Consider the following 19643-nt stretch of genomic DNA (forward strand, 5'->3'; position numbering starts at 1 on the left):
CTTTTTTGAGATAGGGTCTCACTATCTCGCCCAGACTGGAGTGCAGTGGTGCAATCTTGGCTCACGGCAACCTCCGCCTCCCAGGCTCAAGTGATCCTCCCACCTCAGCCTCCCGAGTAGCTGGGATTACAGGCATGCACCACTGCCACTCTGCTAAATTTTGTATTTTTAGTAGAGACAGGATTTCACCATGTTGGCCAGGCTGGTCTCGAACTCCTGACCTCCAATGATCCACCCACCTTGGCCTCCCAAAGTGCTGGGATTACAGGTGTGAGCCACCGTGCCTGACCTCTTCATCATTTGAATGGGGTTAACAAATTATTTCATAGGAATATTGTGAACTGTAAACAACTGAATACTGCTAAATCACTTAGAATAGTTCCAGGCACATAATAGGTGCTCAAAATCAGCTGTTTTCACCACCACTGTAAGTGTTACCACCATTATATCTCCTGACACTCAAGGATTTATAGTGAATAGCATTCCATTTATGTAATGAACACTGTCTGATGTGGATCACACACAGTAATGTGTCTTAAGTACATTAAGTTGTACCACCAGACAGTTGCTTTCAATAATTTCATCAGAAGAAATGAAAGCACCATGCTATGAAAATCATCCCAGACAATCAGGCTTCAGTTTAGACTCATCCCTTTTCTTTCTTTATTAACTCCTGTTTGGAGAGGAATGTTTCCAAGCACAGGTGTTGCTCTCACACAATCTGACACACACGAATCTGAGCTTATAAAACAAATACATTAGACGTTGACTGACCAATACACACCAAGCTTCCAGTGAGAGTTGCCTTAAATCGGTAGTTACTAACTAAAGGTACAACCCAGACATGGAAATTCTGATTCTGCAGGCAGCTTGTTTTTAAAAGAGCCACAGGTAATTCCAGTGTGCACCCCCACTTAAGAACACTGACTATGAATCAGTGGCTTTCAATCTTGGGTACATTTAGAATTGCATGTCCAGACTCTACACAGGCCAAAGAAATCAGAAACTGAGCAACCGTCTTTTTAAAAGTTCTCCAGGTGGCAGGGCACGGTGGCTCACACCTGTAATCCCAGCACTTTGGAAGGACAAGGTGGGCGGATCACTTGAGGTCCAGAGTTGGAGATGAGCTTGGGCAACATGGCAAAATTCCATCTCTGCTAAAAAATACAAAAATTAGCCGGGCATGGTGGCACATGCATGTAATTCCAGCTAATAGGGAGGGTGAGGCACAAGAATCACTTGAACCCAGGAGGCGGAGGTTACAGTGAGCTGAGATCATGCCACTGTACTCCAGCCTGAGTGACAGAGCGAGACTCTTTCACACACACCCCGCCCCCCACACACATATCCCCACACACCACATTTCACCAAGAGATGCTCATAAGTGGTCTAGATTGAGTCATTGCTTTAAATAGAAAGATCTTTTGACAAATCCAAGACATGATTTCATTTACATATACATTTTCCATAACGTATCTTCAGGTGATTTTTGGCTAACAGACTTCTTTCATGTTTTCTGAAATTATTGCTGTGGAAAGGCTACATTTTGAAATTTATAAATACAGAGTTAGAGGAATGAAAGACATAAACTAATGATTTTTTGTCACTTAATTCTAATAGAAAATGTTTAAATGCACTTCTGAAGTAAAGGGAAGGTAAAAGAATAGGAAGTTCACAATAACCTGTAACAAAAGAGTCTACTCTCAACTATCCAGGAGGGAATTAAGTGGGTTATGGACTAATCAATACTCAGGCTCAACACGGGGTGGGGATGGCTCCACCTATCCCACTCCCCTCCCCCAGCTCTGGCCTCCACATGTGCCTTCAGCCAGCACAGGTCCCCAGAAGGAGAGGTGGCAGGCCTACACTAATCACCCTGGGTCTCAACTGCACTTTAACTGTGGTTAATATGCAAACTGATTAATCAGCAGGCTAATAAAGAGGCAATTGTACTTTGTATGAGTGAGATCTACTCATTGAAAAAGAGAAGTGTGTGAGAGTTCACTTTTATTCATTTTTCACCTTTACTTGTCAAGGCAACTTTAACTGGGCAATGATAGTGTAGTTTTAAATCTGACAACAAGCTATATGTCATTGATTTGGGAATTCTAAATACTGAAAACTTCTTTCATGCTTTCCAACAAAATTATTACTGTGGAAGAGCTATATTTTGAATATTATAAATACAGAATTAGAGAAATGAAAAACAGAAACTAATAATTTTTTGTCATTTAATCCTCAAGTGTTTAAATGTACTTCTGAAGTAAATGTTTCCCATTAGTCTTGCATAGTGTATCTAGACACTTCTGTCTGCCAGCTTCTTTGAGGAATTAGCCTTTTCCTCCTCCTCTATAGCTATAATTTTATTTATCTATAATAATAGAGGTTCATTCACTTTTTTAGTCTTGAAACTAGAGACTTCAAAAGTTAATGCACCTCTTTCAGGATTTTTCCTCCTTCCTCCAAGTTACTATTTTGAAATTGTTCACACAAATAAAAAAGTTGAAAAACTGTATAAAAAATACCCATGTACCTTCTACCTAGATTCAACAATTAACCTTCTACCTGGATTCAACAATTAACATTGCTATATCCAGATGTGCTTTTTTTGGGCTGAACTATTTGGAAATAAATAGTTGAATTAATGATTGCTTAATTCTGGAAAACTTCAGCATGCATACCCCAATATTCTCTGAGAAGGTTCAATAAGTAGCAGTGATAAGCTAAGAAAATTACCAATGCTAAAATTATCACTGCTAAGAAAATTATCAATGATTTCCTACACACACAGATATCTCCAAGACATTTTCAAATGCCCCCAACAGTCCCTAAAATGTCTTTACGACTTTCATTTCCCCCTCCAAAATCTGCCAATTTATCCTGGATTTGCGTGGCTCTGCGTAGTGTTATATGCTCATTAAACATGCTGGTTCCACAGGGAATGCCTATGCGGGTATTCTGTGCTCACTAAAGGCAGCAACTTCCTGTTTCTACACTATCAACTTAAAGTTTATTTTGAAAGATTTTCAGATGTCCTATGCTCTTCTTTCCTCTGATGGGTCTATAGACGTGTTCACGATGTCCACAGAAGTATTTTTGAGTTGGAAGCAACAACTGACTATAAGAGCATCAGTTTCATCTCAAAAATTCTCTTTGTCTTCTACTTCTGTTCACAAATCCTTAGTTCTGAGTAAATGCTGCCCCTCCAGTCTACCTCAGTAAGTAGGTCTTGGTAATGGTTAATAGGCAATGGTGTGAGAACCCTCAGAAGCCATTTTGTAGCACCACAAACACTTGCATTTTACTTCAACATTGATGTGCAGAAGTTGGGTGGTAGAGTAACTATAACTATGATGATAATAGTGGTGGTAGTAGTGGTGGTGGAGGTGACAGTGATGATGGTAAGGTCATGGTGATGGTGGTGGTGGTTCCAATTTCAGGCCCTTGAACCGTGGCAAGTTAATATGCAGAAATATAAGCCACAATTAGGTTTGATCAGAAATTCCCTGGCACATGCTTTCTACATGAGCAAAGTGTCATTGATACCTGGGGAGTCTCCTTTCATCTGTGATTTTATAAGTTTTGTGAAGTTTCCTTAGAGTGTAGAGAATAACAGGCATTTTTATACTTATAAGTGTTATCAATATCTCCACTGCCATCTCATTTCAATTGGGAATATGAACAGAGCAGGATTACAGACTAAGATAATGACCATAGCCAACCAAGCAGAAAATTTCAGCCAATTCCCGGCAACACCCAAGAGCTTAGTTTCATTATTTGAGACAAGTGCTCTCTCGGGTACTAATACCCACTTAAAACCCATGACATGCTATTGCACTGAAATGGTTTGGCTGTGTCCCCACCCAAATCTCATCTTGAATTGTAGCTCCCACAATTCTCACCTGTTGTGGGAGGGAGCTGGCGGGAGGTAACTGAATCATAGGGGCAGGTCTTTCCCATGCTGTTCTTGTGATACTGAATAAGTCTCACAAGATCTGATAGTTTTATAAGGGGGAGTTACCCTGCACAAGTTCTCTTCTTGCCTGCCACCATGTAAGATGTCCCTTGCTCTTCCACCATGATTGTGAGGCCTCCCCAGCCAGGTGAAACTGTGAGTCAGTGAAACCTCTTTCCTTTATAAATTACCTGGTCTCTGGTATGTCTTTATTAGCAGCATGAGAACAGACTAATACATGCACCTGTAATTTTTTTTTTTTTTTTTTTTTTTTGAGACAGAGTCTCGCTCTGTTGCCCAGGCTGGAGCGCAGTGGTGTGATCTTGGCTCACTGCAACCTCTGCCTCCCAGGTTCAAGCAATTCTACTGCCTCAGCCTCCCGAGTAGCTGAGACTACAGGTGCCCGCCACCACACCTGGCTAATTTTTGTATTTTTAGTAGAGACGGGGTTTCACCACATTGGCCAGGCTGGTTATGAACTCCTGACCTTAAGTGATCTGCCCACCTTGGCCTTCCAAAGTGCAGGGATTACAGGCGTGACTCATCATGCCCAGCCTATAATCATTTTTAAAAGAGTTTTTTTTGTCTGACCAAACACTGAATAACCACTGTATTCACCTCCGTAAAGCCTGCTTGTTAAGAATGTTCTAGAGAGTAAAAAGTAATAAAATATTTATTGTAGGTCCCTATGAAGTACAACACACAGGTGTATGTCTAGACATCAGCATCTGCAGACAAGTGGGAGTCCCAAAAGTCTACCTATTGCTTAACCTCTACCTTGGCTATGATAAGTGACTATCACTTATTCATCTGCTCCAATTCACCTTCATTGTGCAGTGAGTCAAAAAGCCCAGCATGATTTCACCAATTATTTACATTGTTTAAATATTATACGTCACCTTTAAATGTTTTATTGTCCAGACAGTTTCATCTATCATTAAATCACTACTGTGCATACTTAAAGCCAGGGATTATCTGTGTATTAATTATTCCAGGACCATCCTGAGCCCACATGCAGGAAAGCTGTGTTACTGGAACTTCTTATAGTAACCTACTATCAATTCAACCACAATTATTGGAAGAAAAAAATTACACAAACACCAAATGCATATAGCAGAGATTCTGGTAGAAAGCAAAATACTATCACATCTTCAGACACCATCAAAGGCAAATTTGAAGCTAAGGGAACAAAAAATGACCAGTCTCATCTTTACTTATTAAAAACAATTCTAACAAATTCCAACATAGATACACAGTTTGTTTAGCAAAATTCAGGCTGGATGCGGTGGTTCACACCTGTAATCCCAGCAATTTTGGAGGCCGAGGCGGGTGTATCACTTAAGGTCAGGAGTTTTAGACCAGCCTGGCCAACATGGTGAAACCCTGTCTCTACTAAAAATACAAAAATTAGCTGGGTGTGGTGGCGGGCCTGTAGTCACAGCTACTTAGGAGGCTGAGGCATGAGAATCACTTGAACCCAGGAGGTAGAGACTTCAGTGAGCTGAGATCACGGCACTGCACTCCAGCCTGGGTGACAGAGACTCTGTCTCCAAAAACAAACAGACAAAAACATTCATGGGGTTAATACCAGCAACTTCAGCTACCAATGATTATTAACTCTCCTTTTAAAAAATTGAAATAGATTTGACCTAGAGAAGAGAAAGGTAACTACACATTGTCTAGGACTTTCTGAGTTCCTCTCTGATATTCGTATCTTCCTCACCTGCAGAAGACAGGAATATTTCTGCTTATAGTACAACTTATTTTTTTTTTTAAACTGGCTAGTATCAGAAGATTTACAAATGCAAAATCAAACATGCAGAAATATATTTTTTGTCACAAGACAAAGAGCTTGGTTAAATCATACAAATGTAAGTTTAATAGTCAAAGGCTATTTTGAAAAGAATGCATACCTGCTCTTTGGATGGCACAAGGAGTTCTTCAATCATCATGCTGTCCCGTGCATAGGAGCTTCTGTTCAAGGTGTAAGACCTATCCGAACTGAAGGAGCGGAGGCTGTTGTATTTACAGTTAACCATTCAACAGTGGTAGATGATGATGAGATGAATAAAAAAAAATTAATGCATGCAACTTTAAGAACAGGCAAGATGGCTAAAAATATCAACAAAAGTTGCTCTTGAAAGGACATAGTGAAAAGTAAAATCCCTTATATTTGAGAAAATGTCTTCAGTATAGACGTTATGATTAGATTTTGTTTAAAATTAGGCCAATTTTGAGAATATGAAATGTATGAGAACTTCGGATGTTTCACTATGAAGTTGAACCGACATGACAATTGAGAAGAACCAGATGATTCTAGACAGTTGGTAGATTTTTCTAGGACAAGATCTTATGTTAGAATGTCTCCTCTTTCTGGTCTATGTCTACTTGACATGTGCTACTGATTAGAATTATGTCTACTTTAAATGGGTCTGTTTATAAGTCTTTGGGACTTACTGAGAACTCTGGTTTGTTGTTGCTACTCATAGAAAACATTGAGAAGGAAGTAGTGTTATGAATACACTTTGCACGATCCTCTTTGCCATCTTCCTGGCTTTCAGGAAACATTCATGTTCCCTGCATGGTTATTTGTTCTTCACTGCAAATATTCTTTCTTTGCTCTACTGTTGTCTTTCTTGCTCCTTCAACTGTTCTTTCCAGCCTCTGTAAATCCTCCATATGGCCCTTGAACTTCTCAGATGCAGGTACCCTGATGCCCTGATATGCCATCATCACAGTGACCTCTAAACTAAAACCCAATAGAGTCAGGGCCCTTGGGAGAACAGTTCTGCCATGTCACTCTCATGACCTTGCATGTATTCACATAAGTCATACAGGCAAAGACCAGAATTGAAGCTAATCTGAGCCTTCACAGAACACCCTGTGATCTTCCACGAACTCAGAGGATGGAGGTTGGTGAGGAACTTCCACGAGACCATCTGCTACTCAGCTCCCCGTCTCACCTGGGAGGCTGCCATGAGATAGCTTTCATCACTTCCTCTTTCTAATGATGTATGAGGATTCCTACTCTGCTCTCCTTGGAATAGAGCTGCAGAATATAAAACTATTTAGCTGAAGTCTAGAATTGGCTCCTCAGCAATGGGGAATCCCACAACTAGCATTGTAGACATCTAGCCCCTTTTGTTTTGGTGTCCTTTTAGGTGTAGGGGACAAGGATCATGAGAAGCCAGCACCTTTCACTTCTTCCTTTCACTGCCTATATAATTAAAAAACCATCTGGATCTAAAAGTGGCTTCTTGTATCTTTACCAGTGGAACCAGTCAGACTTTGGCTTTGGCCTTGCCTTTTGTGTGCCTGATGGGGAAATGAACAAAGACGATATACATCAGAGGTAAATAAATGATTCTTTGCATAAAACAATTTCTTTTCCCCACTGCCTGCTATACTAAAGAAAACCAGAAAGTGGGTATCCTTTTATCAAGGTACAGAGCCTCCTGATATTAGAGGCTTCATTCTAAGTGTCTACAAAGATAGGTACGTACATTCTTCTAGGATTGGGAGCCTTCACTTTTATCAGAATCTCAAATGGACCTCTCTTATCCCCAAACAACCATCATTCTACAGAGTCATTATTTGGTGTATTCAGCAAAACTTACTAAAAGACCATTATAAGCATCATTCCTGCACAGAGGAACTTATCTAGCAAGCCACATGACTCTGGCCACTTGCACAGTCAGGCTCTCCATGCCCAATCATGGGACCCATTACTCTTTGTTTTTTTCCCAGTTTCAATGACAAGCCCTTCTTTCTGTCATTCTTGTTTCTAGTCTCTTACCTTCCCTCAAATACAGTAGAAGCTTCCGAAGAGCAGGAATTCTCTAACTCAACACTGTCCGACAGAACTTTCTCCTATGAAGGGGATGTGCTAAATCTGAGCTGTTCAACAACACTGGCTACTGAGCACTTGAAATGTGGCTGGTGTGAATGAACAACGGAATTTAACTAATTTTAATTTAAGTAACTATAGGTGGCTAGTGGCTACACTATTAGTGCAGCTTCTAAGTACTCATAACATTGTTATGTTAAATTTTGTTCCAGTGGTGTGATTTGAGAGTCGCTGGCCACTGTCTGCATTAGACATTCATTTCTTCAAATTACGGTCCCCATGGCATGATATGTTAACACTGGTGGTATATGAAACAGTTTTCTACGTGGACAAACACTTAAAAGTTTTAAAAAATAATCACCTATTCATTTTAATTTCTATTTCTAAATGTATCTAAAATTTGTTGATACTTTTTAAACATCTCCTCCTTCTTTTAATTTCTCTCTGAGTGCCAACTGCAGAACAGAGCCCAGAATTGGGAGCTATCAACAGAAAGGCCTAAACATGTCTCCATTTTACATAATGTCTAAAGTTCCTACTTCTGATCATTCCAGACCAATTTAAATTAGACATATGGAGTCAATTAAACCCATCAAGCTTTATTCTGAATCCTGAATACTTCGAAGTACTTTTAGCCTAAAATTAAAGATCATTTGTATGGGGATCTAGAAAGCATTAAATTGTTTTTAACTAAGGCCTACTATTTTATTTGTAGCCATCAGTACACCCTAAGTGTTAAATATAGGAAGTGTTAGAAAAACATGCCCCAGAATTCTAAATTTATACTAATTTACCTAGCACAACTCAAATAAAACAGCAACCAGCAAACAAACAGCCCTTCACATCAGGACTTTTTCTTCAAACCCTGTGAAATTTCTTTAATTACTTCATGCACTATACAAAACTTGTTAAGGGAAAGAAATTCCTTAAGTATTTGATCAATTTTGTGTAAGTAATATTTATTATGTACTTTCTAGTTTTCTTAAAATCACAAAATTTTCACTGATTTTTCTAAAGCTGAGCAGAAAAAAAGAAAGCACATCGCAGCACATCACAGCACATCACATTACAATGCTAAAGAAAATAAAAATGAGAGCATGAGCCAGGAAAGGGAAGAGAAACACTATAAAAGTGCCATGTCTTCTTACCTTATCTTGGGACTATTTTAAAGTAATTTTAGGAAAAAAAAAAAAAAAAAAACAGAATAGAAAGCAAAAAATCAGACAAAGAAAAAAGAAAAAAAATGTTATGGTTGAATGAGTTACACATTTAATGTATTCCTTTTAAAATGTTACACTCAGAATATATTTTACTTGATAAAACTCTAACAATGTGCTTAAAAATATTGGCTTTATAGAGTTTTAAAAATGTTTGCCTCTGAGCATAACATGAGTCATCAAAGTAAAAAAAAAAATGAGTTACATATAATAGCAACAAATAATAGTGCAATCAAAATTAGAAGTATGAAAGCCTTGGAATTATATTAAGAAAAAAATTACAGTGTGATATTCTGGTTTCCTATGTCACTGGAGGTCAGCTACTATAGTTTTCTACATAAAAATGATTGATCACAAAATGTGTCATATATTATCAGAAGAGAAGGCAAGCTAGTTGTTGGATTTCAAAAGCTATAAATCTCTAAGATTTAAACAAGATCTAAAGGATCTCAAGAACCTTAAAGGTTCTACATATTTTCCATTTTAACTTGTTGCTATCTTTGACCGCTTAAAATATTGCATATTTTTTTAAAGTTATTTTTCCTCTTTCTGTTAATGACACCTGCTACAATAAGACTTTAAGGCCTTTTATACATGTATTTATAAGGCAAAAGTTCTACTGAGTTTCAAATTCCTACTAAAAAAAGACTAGAAGAAAAATCAATTCAATATCCATACTGGCCACACCAACTACAATGAGAATAAACTCCAGGGTTTACTTTGTGGGAAGTGCCATTTACTATTAGACAATGAAACTTTTTACAACAGATCCTTAAACTATAGGAAAATGTCCTCAGGGCTCTGGCTTAGAAGGTTTAATTATTAGCTTTAAAATAACTTCACTGTCAGCAAACACTCTGTTAATCCACACTAGGGCAAAGAAGTCTCCAAAGTCTGCACAAGGTTCTGTTTCTTTCAACAGTGTAAGAAAAGTCTGAGTCAAGGTTTTCCCCTTCAGTTGTAAGAACTGAATTTGTCACCATTCCTGTCTGTGACTTTTGGTAAATCACTGTTATACTTCTAACATATCCCTTGTAAACAAAATAATGGAACAGTTTTAGAAGAGATACTCAAACACTTGGTGGACAACTTTAATAAACAACATAATTTTTTTTTCAAAAATGCTCTCTTTTAATCTTGAATTATTATTTCAATAACAGAGAGAATAGTGAACAATCTACACACGTATTTCTTACTTATTAGCAAATAATATTTTCTTTCAATATGGAACAAAACTTAATTTTGAAATATGTGACTCAGATTGGTTCTCCCAGTTTTGTCAGTGAGCTCTTTTGCTACTGTGCTGGAAGCATGACTGCAAAGTGGGAAAAAAAGAACACACAATTAACATGGTCAATCACATGAAATTAACAACTACAAACCACAAAAGGAAACAGCAGAGCATGTGTATTTGCGTCGAGAACATTTCGCTAAATTCACATCTTCATCCAAAGAACACATTTGATAATATGTGATTAATTGGGATAATGTGAAAAATGAACATGATTTTGATTTATGGCAAATCATGGTTGTTTTAAATTAACTATGAAAGACAGCAACAATGAAGTACCTGGCAGAACGCGCTCCGAGACTAAAGCCCATGTAACCCTCTGCAGGCAGGGAATCATCACCCAGTTCCTTAAGGTCCTGTGGCCCAAGATATTTGTCTGTGTCCCCCGTCATTGCATCTTCACCTGCAGATGTAGAGAGCAAGCCCACATCAAAAGCTTCCCTTTTGAATGTGTCAGCTGTGGAGAAAATCACTCCTTTGATTATCAGCAAATCCCCCATTATCTCATATTCACCTTCCCCTTTCCCCTGGATAATTTTTTGTAACTCCCGTTTAGAAGGAAAAGGTATAGGTAAAGGTTAGTACACAATTTCAAGAGTGAATTTAAGTAGCGGAAACAATTCCTGGTATTAAGTACGAATCTTAAAACATTATCCCTATCCCTTTGCGTCCCGGTAAGCCTCAGCTGACTAGACAGGTAGATGTTTTATGTCAGAGTTCTCCTCACCTCACCTCACCCATGATGAGGGCAGCTTGTTTGAATGGACATGGATTACAAAATAAGAACCACCTCTTCATTACTGTTCTTGAAATTATATGTGGGAAGGAAACAGACATTTAAAAAAAAAACAACCGGTTTTCTCACACACAGGATTTCAGTTTGGGGCTTATGTAAGAAACTAGCAAGTTACGTGAACCATAACTTGCTCGGTTGGAGAGTCTTGGAACACGTCAATTTTGAAATGTTTCTAAACCTATCAAATTAACAACAGCCCAACTGTCCCAATGCTTGAAATCCACATGGAAAGCAAAGCAGCCTTCTCCAGAGATAATATTGGTGCTTTAGCACTTTGAAAGGACTATATAAATTGCTCTTTAATTATCAAGACAAAGAGTTAATTATGTGAAATACTTTTACCAGCTACGTATGCAAAACATGACCTCACATGGAAAAACCACATTCCAAGAGTGACAAGGCAGGTTTTTCAATTGTCTTTTGCCCTCTGGGACATTTCCCATCCTTCTCAAAAGGTAGCACGGCTGCAGAAAAGTTCCTTCCTCACCCAGGCAAACTCTTACCCTCTTTCTGGACACAAGCTTCGCTGGCCAAGAGATTGCAAAAGTGTACATGTTGTGTGTTCTCAAAGGTAAGTGATTCATTCCCCCAGATACATTTTCCAATTCCTATATTAGGTACTGTTTACAATTTCCATTCATTTAAACTCAGGAAACCGCAAGAGCTCAGCTTTTAAACTACCAATCAAGTCTAAAAATACACTGTCAACTACTGTTTTTGCAAATGTAAAAACTAAACAGATCAACTTTCTACTGCTGCTACCCAGGACCAAGAGATTATTTTAAGTAACTATTTACGGCTAGGCTATTTGCACATTCACTGCATCTCAAACAAAAACAGCACACACCAAGTACAACTCAAAGATCTTACTCTGCGGTAAAGCCATTTCCACTAGGCTTGGATGATCAAATGTTTTCCTGATGTTTCCAGGAATTCCTTAAGCAGTGATTTAGAATCAACCTCCAAACCAGCTCAAGCAAACCAATCCCTGGTTTGTATCCACTCTCTTCACCACCGCTGAATTCCTCTCAGCATCTTGATATCCTCCTGGCAATTGAGGAATTACACATCTTTCCCCACTCAGGGTTCGAAGATTTTCAAAATTTCAGGCCTCCCAAAAAATCTTTTTTAAAAAAAGCCACTTAATTGAGATTAAGATCCTTTTGACCACTCCGCAGACATCCTTTTAAAGCTCCTTCTGATTGGATTAAAAACTCCTCTGGCAAGCCTCTAGCAGGACAGAATGGTGACATAAATGCAAGCCCCTGAGTTATTTGTATGTAAATATGAGGACTGCTCGGTGTAGACTTTCCGTAATTTGATACCAATGCGCGTTGCCTAGTCGGGTAACCGAGACAGCCTTCATGTAGGGAGAGAGAGCGAAGTGCTACATTTAATCAGGAGGTGACTCTTCTCAAATATGAATGAAGAAACAGCCAACCCAGGTAGAGGAAAAACATTAGAAGAAAACAAAGCAGTGGCCCAGGCGGGGAGTGGCACGGAGCTCCAGGCAAATTTTCAACTTTGTTCTCAGCTGGGAACACTGGGAGCCTCAGTTATTTATGGTCCCTGTCAGGTGGAAGGAGGGGAAAAAGAGAGAGGGAGGGCCTGCCCTTGATTTGAGGTTGTGAAACCGGGGCTGAGGAAAGCAGCAGTGATTCCCACAACTCTCCAAGAAGCACTTTGCAATACACTAATTGCCGCTGCTTTTTATCAAGAGTTTGAAGAAGGGAACAGAAGTGAGACAAGTTGGAAAAAGCAAATGGGTGTTCTGCTTTATTTTTGGCCCAAGTTCTTTCAACTGTTTAATATGGAGGGACTCACTGGTGCTCCTTCGAAAGGTCCCTGGTGGAAGTGCAAAGTAAAGGGAGAATTGGGGTTGGCTGGAGAGGCCTCTGTTGCCCCAGATAGGAGGCAGGGCTGAGTTCTGTCACTTTGCTGTTACATTGTTTCTTTCCCTCTCCACTAGTGGCCTGCCTTCTCAGCTGCTCCACCCTGTTTATGTTGGCAGTGGAGGAAAAAACTAGGAGGACTTCCCCATCTTCCATCTGGGTACGCTGGAGAGGCCATTTTAATTGCTTTTTTTTTTTTTTTGCTTCCCCACCGCCCCTGAGAATAGCTAGAGAATTGGGCTGGAAAGTAAAGAGTTTAGAAATTGTCTTGCTGAAGGAAGCACTCCTTTAGAAGAGCACATCTATCCCCTTGAAATGTTACCTAAATATACAGGAATCTGAATCTGTAGAACTGATAAAGTAGGAGAAAAAAATCTATTTTTCCTGGATACACGCATAAATGAATGGATAAATGCATGATTCATGTAATATTAGGATGCTATGACACCTGGTGCTTTACTCCGATCAGCCTGACTGTAATCAACATGGTAAATACATGGAAATAGAAGGGAAGTCATTTATAATGTCTGGAACATATTGAAAACTATTCCCAAGCAGAGAATAATTTCCAACTCTAAAGAATAGAAGGGGAAGTCTTGTTTAAAGAGAAATGTCTGAATGATCATCGGCTTTTTAAGTCTGGATTTCGAATCCAAACTACAGTACTGAGCAAAGCCTTATTCAAAGACTGTCATTCATTCCAATTTCTCAGCAAGGCCTATGATGCAATGTTCCTTCCACTGACTTCTTGGCTATTTTTCCTTCTTGGCTATTCTTCCACACCCACCTTCCCTCCTGTTATACAGAATTTTTTCAGTCCCTAGAAGTCCTTAAACTCTTTAGACTTTGAGACTTTACTAAGGTGTATTCTCTTGATGGATCCTTTATTGTTTTTTCCAGATGAACTTCTCTAATCTTTGACTCTTTCTAGAAGCCCTCGCGCCCTCTACTCACCATTAGGTGTCCCTCATCAGAATGTATTGCCAGTAAACACAGCTGCTTAGTCTCTCCTATTGGCTGGTGAGATCCTCTAAGTTAGGAGCCATATTCTTCGTGGGCCAGGTATATTGGAAGTTCTCATAAATAATCTTGGAATCCATGACTGATAATAAATATATTTTTATTTTTATCTTTTAAATCTACATGTCATGGCAACTTAGCACTCTTTTCAAATATTATGCTAAATGACTGGTATACAGTAAAATTTCAAGGAAAGTAAGTTTCCATTATTCTTTAGCCACACTTCTTAGACTTCAGAAATGGTCACTGTGAAACCAAAAGAAGTCTGGGGTAGGGGTGGGAGTTGTCAACACATTTAGCCAAAGATTAATGAAAATAAAATAGCCTTATAACATTAAGTAATTATTCACTTAGCATTTTAGAATGGTGAGAACATTTCTTAAAAGACATAGAATTTAGAAATAAAAGCAACGGTATTCTTTTAATGCTGTTTTGCACAGTAGGTGCTCTAGGTTCAAATTCAGGCTATACCATGTATTGATTGGGTGACCTTTGAAATACCATTTAACTGCTCTGAGTCATAGTTCCAACCTCTATAAAACTGGGGGTAATAAGTCTGCCTCTACCCTCAGGCCTCCTGGGGAGATTCAAATGAAATAATGCACAGAGTAAGGGCTTAATCAGCACGGTTACTATTATTCTGTGGCATAGCATTTTCCAGTGCCCAAATATCTGAATGCATGAACTCAAATAGCATTTAAATTGCTACTATTTATACTGGTAAAGACAAAATCCAATGACAGCACCAAAGTGTCCCTGTTCTCCATTACTTATAATAAGCAAGGCACTGTGTTAGGTAATCACAAAATTTGTTGATGGAATGAATAAATGAACAATAACAACAGCAAAGTTCATTCACACTCCTTTCAATAAACAAAACATTCTATCATTACCATATAGTACAACACACTGCTGTACCAAAGATTAGAAAGGAATGAGATGAATTTTATTGTGTGATTTGTTAACTTTCTCTAATCCACTATATAATCCAAACACATTTTGGCTACTGGCAGCTTCTAACAGGTGTGTATAAGCCAACTAAGGTAATTTTATTAAAAGATGACATGCATTTTTATATCAGATATATTTAGCTTGAAAATGTAACCAAGAGTCAAATATTTTCACTTAGGTTTATGTTTTCTAGAGGTATTTGGTGCAGTGAAATAACAGTTGTGTTATAGAGGAATTTGACTATTTTTAGGCAAAGAGGATTTTGGTAGCTCATCTTTAAAATGCCCTCCTCACCCCTACCTCCAATGAACTACGTTTCCTTCCATTCATGCCCTTGTGTAGTATCCCTACTTGAATCTGGGTTGGCTGAAATTTTGAACAGTAAAACTTGGCAAAGTGATTTTGAATGAACGAGTCTGTGTTCAAAGAAACCTTGCAGACTCCTCAAGTCTCTTGAAATAGCGGTTTGGGGGAAGCCAGTCCCAGTGTAAGAAATCTGACTATGATGATAGCACCATGTTATAAAGAAGCTCAAGGTAGCCTATGGAGAGGCTGCTTAGAACCAGAGAGAGAGAGAGAGAGAGAGAGAGAGAAATGCCCAGCCAATGCTCTGCTGTTGCTGCCATCCTAGCTGAGGTGTCAGACCTTTGAATGAAGACACCATCTTGGACATCTGGTCACATTCCTCCACCTCAGCTGCTATCTGACTGCAATCTCTTAAAAGATCCCAAGACTCAGCTGAGCCCCGGTTAACTCACAGAACTGAGGGAGATAATAAGACCTTAAACCACTGAATTTGGTGGGGGGGGGGGGGGGGCTGTTATTTTGTAATAGGTAACCAAAACAAAAATGAGAAATGACAAGGTCCAAAGGTAAGCCAAAGGGGTCGCACTCTGGTTGCCTAATGTATCACTAATAAATTAGAGTTAGCTCTGTAGTGCAATAAATGATGTGTATACATAAAGCCCAGGAGCACAGTGGCAAATGCCATTAGAGAAGGCCTCACTTACTTAGTATTGACTTGATGCATTTTGAAATATTTATTTATTTATTTTTATTTATTTATTTTTTTGAGACGGAGTCTCCCTCTGTCGCCCAGGCTGGAGTGCAGTGGCGCGATCTCGGCTCACTGCAAGCTCTGCCTCCTGGGTTCATGGCATTCTCCTGCCTCAGCCTCCCGAGTAGCTGGGACTACAGGTGCCCGCCACAATGCCTGGCTAATTTTTTTTTTTTTTTTGTATTTTTAGTAGAGACGGAGTTTCACTGTGTCAGCCAGGATGGTCTCGATCTCCTGACCTCGTGATCCACCCGCCTCGGCCTCCCAAAGTGCTGGGATTACAGGCGTGAGCCACCGCGCCCGGCCTGAAACTTTTATCTTGAGCACTGATGTTCTTATTGTTAATGTACTTCTGTCAATAAATTATCAGAGCCTAGAAAATATTTAAAAAGAATACAAAACTCCCCAAATCTACCTGATCCCACCACTAACCAATTAATAAAAATGGTTCAGAGGCATTTTACTTCAACTACCCAGCAACCTCCTCTTCCTAGTCCTCCCTATATCGTGACTAGGCTGAAAGAAGAGATGGCCTACACCATAATCAACCATTCAAAGATCCATCAACTTCGTCTGCCAGGAAAACAATACAAAATAGAAACATGAACAAAGGACAGAAAGAGAGTATACTGGACTGTGGTGGGCTAAACAGGTGTACCCCCATTCCTTTTTTAGACTCCAAGTCAGTGGTCCAGGATATTGTGTAATATACCCAACCCAACATCCTTGCAGTCTTTCATTATGCCCTCAGTGATCCTTTTTCATGTCGAATAAAGGAAATAGTTATTGGCCTAATATTTAAAAGTGTTTTCTTATCCTAGAAGTTCTTTTCTCTCCTTTTCTTTCCCCATGCGATCTACTTTTCTTCTAACCTCTTTCCATCTTAAAGACCTTAAGACCATCACCAAAGAAAACTTCTGTCACTTTTCCATGGACTGAAAGTTGTTTTCCCATCTGGCTGGAGACTTGAGTCATAAAGTTCCTTAAGATAAGGATACTAAATTGTATTGTTAGAAACTTTGGTCAGAAGTGTTTACTTCTGCTGTAAAATATAGAATCTCCCATTGTAAAGTTTAAATTAATAGTTAATAGTACAGACCAAATAGTACAACCCTCCAAATTACACGGGATTAAAAAAGATTAGAAGGAATAAAGAGAAACAGTGTCTCTATACTCTACTGATTTACTGGGAGTTGATTTCTTAATAGAACTCAGCAAATAGTCTAATACACAAGAGGTTAATGATCAAACTTGACTTAAATTTACTGTTTCTTATCCTTTAAAAAGTGATTTTCTTTGATCATACAGCAAAGAGAGGAAATGAAAACTATTAGAAAAATAAATCCTTTATTTCTAGTCAGCATTACAGAACAGTAGAATCAGATCAATTATAATTAACACTAATATTTATTGAGCATTTACTATGTTTTAGGCACTGTGTTTTGGTGTTTTATATGTGTTATTTCATTTAATTCTCACAATCTTATAAAACAGAATTATTATTTCCATTTCAAAATAAAACACAGTTTAGAGTGGTGGAATAAATACTCCAAGATGACTTAGAACATAGAGAAAATGGGATTCAAAATCAGTTGCTATCACTCTAGAGCCCTTCTTTTAACTACCACAGTGGGCTGGCCATAAAAAACTTAAGATATTATTGAATGAATATTACAAGAAATTTGTAATCAAAATGTAAGCTCCTTGAGGGTAGGGGGCTTTGCCTGTTTTGCTTCATATCATCACCCAGAACAGAACCTGGCACATAGCAGGTGCTCAATAAATGTGGAATGAATGAAAAAGCAGTGATTGCCTTTCAAGATGGGAACTATATTTACTGGGGCAAAGAGGAGGGAGACTTACTTTTCACCGTAAACTCTTGTACCTTGGGAATTTTGTACCATGTGCATCTATTACCTATTCAAAAAATGAATACAATTAACAAAATAAAACAAAACAAAATATAGGGACTGCAGATAAGTCATATAAGCTCTATGTTCCATCCACCAGAAATAGTATCCAGACTTACATAAGTCTGCCATGTAGATACAAAGATGTGTATGTGTATGTTTACCAGTGGATATCCAGCAGTTAAGCAGAGGGAACACTCAATACTCTGATATTCTACCTTACATGCCGCTTTAAGAGATGGAACAGAAAAAGTGAAGTAACAGGCAGGAAGAAGGAGATGCACACTATTAATGTGGTACTTCTAGTAGTTTCAGGGGTACGTATGCAGGTTTGTTACATGGGAAATCTGTATGTCACATGGGGTTTGGTGTACAGATTATGTCTCATCCACATAATGAGCATAGTACCCAATAGGTAGTTTTTCGATCCTCGCTTTTCTCCCACCCTCCACCTCCAAGCAGGCCCTGGTATCTGTTGCTCCCTTTTTTAATTTTTTTTTTTTTTTTTGAGACACAGTCTCACTCTATTACGCAGGCAAAAACAGTAGCACAATCTCGACTCATTACAACCTCTGCCTCCTGGGTTCAAGCAATTCTCCTGCCTCAGCCTCCCGAGTAGCTGGGATTACAGGCACCCGCCACCACGCCCATCTGATTTTTGTATTTTTAGTAGAGACAGGGTTTCACCATATCGACCAGGCTGGTGTTGGACTCCTGACCTCAGATGATTCAGCCTCCCAAAGTGCTGGGATTATAGACGTGAGCCACTGCGCCCATCAAAGATTTATATCTCATTCAACGTTTATACAACACATTCTCAGCCTAGAGAATCCCAGTGACTGTATTTGCTCACATTACTTTTCCCTTGATCTGATATTTTCATTCTCAAAAGAACAAGGAAGCAGGAGTAAGAAAAAGAAATTATGGTAGGATTAGGATCCTGATCCCTCAAACTTGGATTCTAAAAGTCTAATTCTAGCCCGTGTTACAGAATAGTTGATGGGAACGTTAGTTAGATGCCAGATCTGCATGTATTTCTCCTTTCGTTTTTCAGTTTGGAGCAAGAGCTTGTGTTAGGTAAGGTTTCCTGTGAATATTCTGAGGAGCGACAAAAATCAGGAGGTGGTGTTTGGAGGATGGAATTGTGCCATCTACTTCAGGAGGCTCCTGCGTGTAGCCCAGGAACTTGTGTGTTGGGCTGGAGGACCTGCAAGCCTTGCAGTGGAGATGCTGCAAGCCCAGCTCATCTCTGTACCTTCTGGCAGGACTGGAGGCTCAGAGAAAAGCTGACAGTCCCATGCTCAAGGTATACAATAGAATGAGCACTTACTTCCTGCCCCCTTCACTCTCCACCTCTCTTCTCAGTAGGAAGAAGGATAAGGGTCCTCACTGTAACCCTTGTTTGCCATCATATGCTGGCCATGGTTTTCATTCTTTCAAAACATAAAATAAGTGCTAGGATATACTTTTGACATGGTTTGGCTCTGTGTCCCCACCAAATCTCATGTTGAATTGTTATCCCCAGTGTTGGAGATGGGGCCTGGTGGGAGGTGATTGGATCACGTGGGTGGATTCTCACGAATGGGTTAGCACCATCCCCTTGGTGCTGTTCTCATGAGAGTGAGTGAGTGAGTTATCGTGAGATGTGGTTGTTTTAAGGTGAGGGGCACCTCCCCTTCCTCTCTCTTCCTCCTGCACTGGCCTTGT

General features: G+C 39.2%; 1 protein-coding gene across 2 annotated transcripts in view; it reads right to left on the bottom strand.

The window, feature by feature from the left end:
* ANK3 (ankyrin 3) overlaps nucleotides 1-19643 on the bottom strand; it is a 713837-nt gene that overhangs the window by 100873 nt on the left and 593321 nt on the right. For both annotated transcript variants that reach the window (XM_026454835.2, XM_023185582.3), the window contains 2 exons: nucleotides 10590-10713; nucleotides 5869-5971 (listed from right to left, as the gene is read on the bottom strand). In XM_026454835.2, coding sequence (XP_026310620.1) covers nucleotides 5869-5971; nucleotides 10590-10713 — 227 coding nt within the window. The remainder of the gene's footprint in view (nucleotides 1-5868; nucleotides 5972-10589; nucleotides 10714-19643) is intronic.

The sequence above is a fragment of the Piliocolobus tephrosceles genome, chromosome 9 (assembly GCF_002776525.5).
Source record: "Piliocolobus tephrosceles isolate RC106 chromosome 9, ASM277652v3, whole genome shotgun sequence".
NCBI classification, from domain to species: Eukaryota; Metazoa; Chordata; class Mammalia; order Primates; family Cercopithecidae; genus Piliocolobus; species Piliocolobus tephrosceles.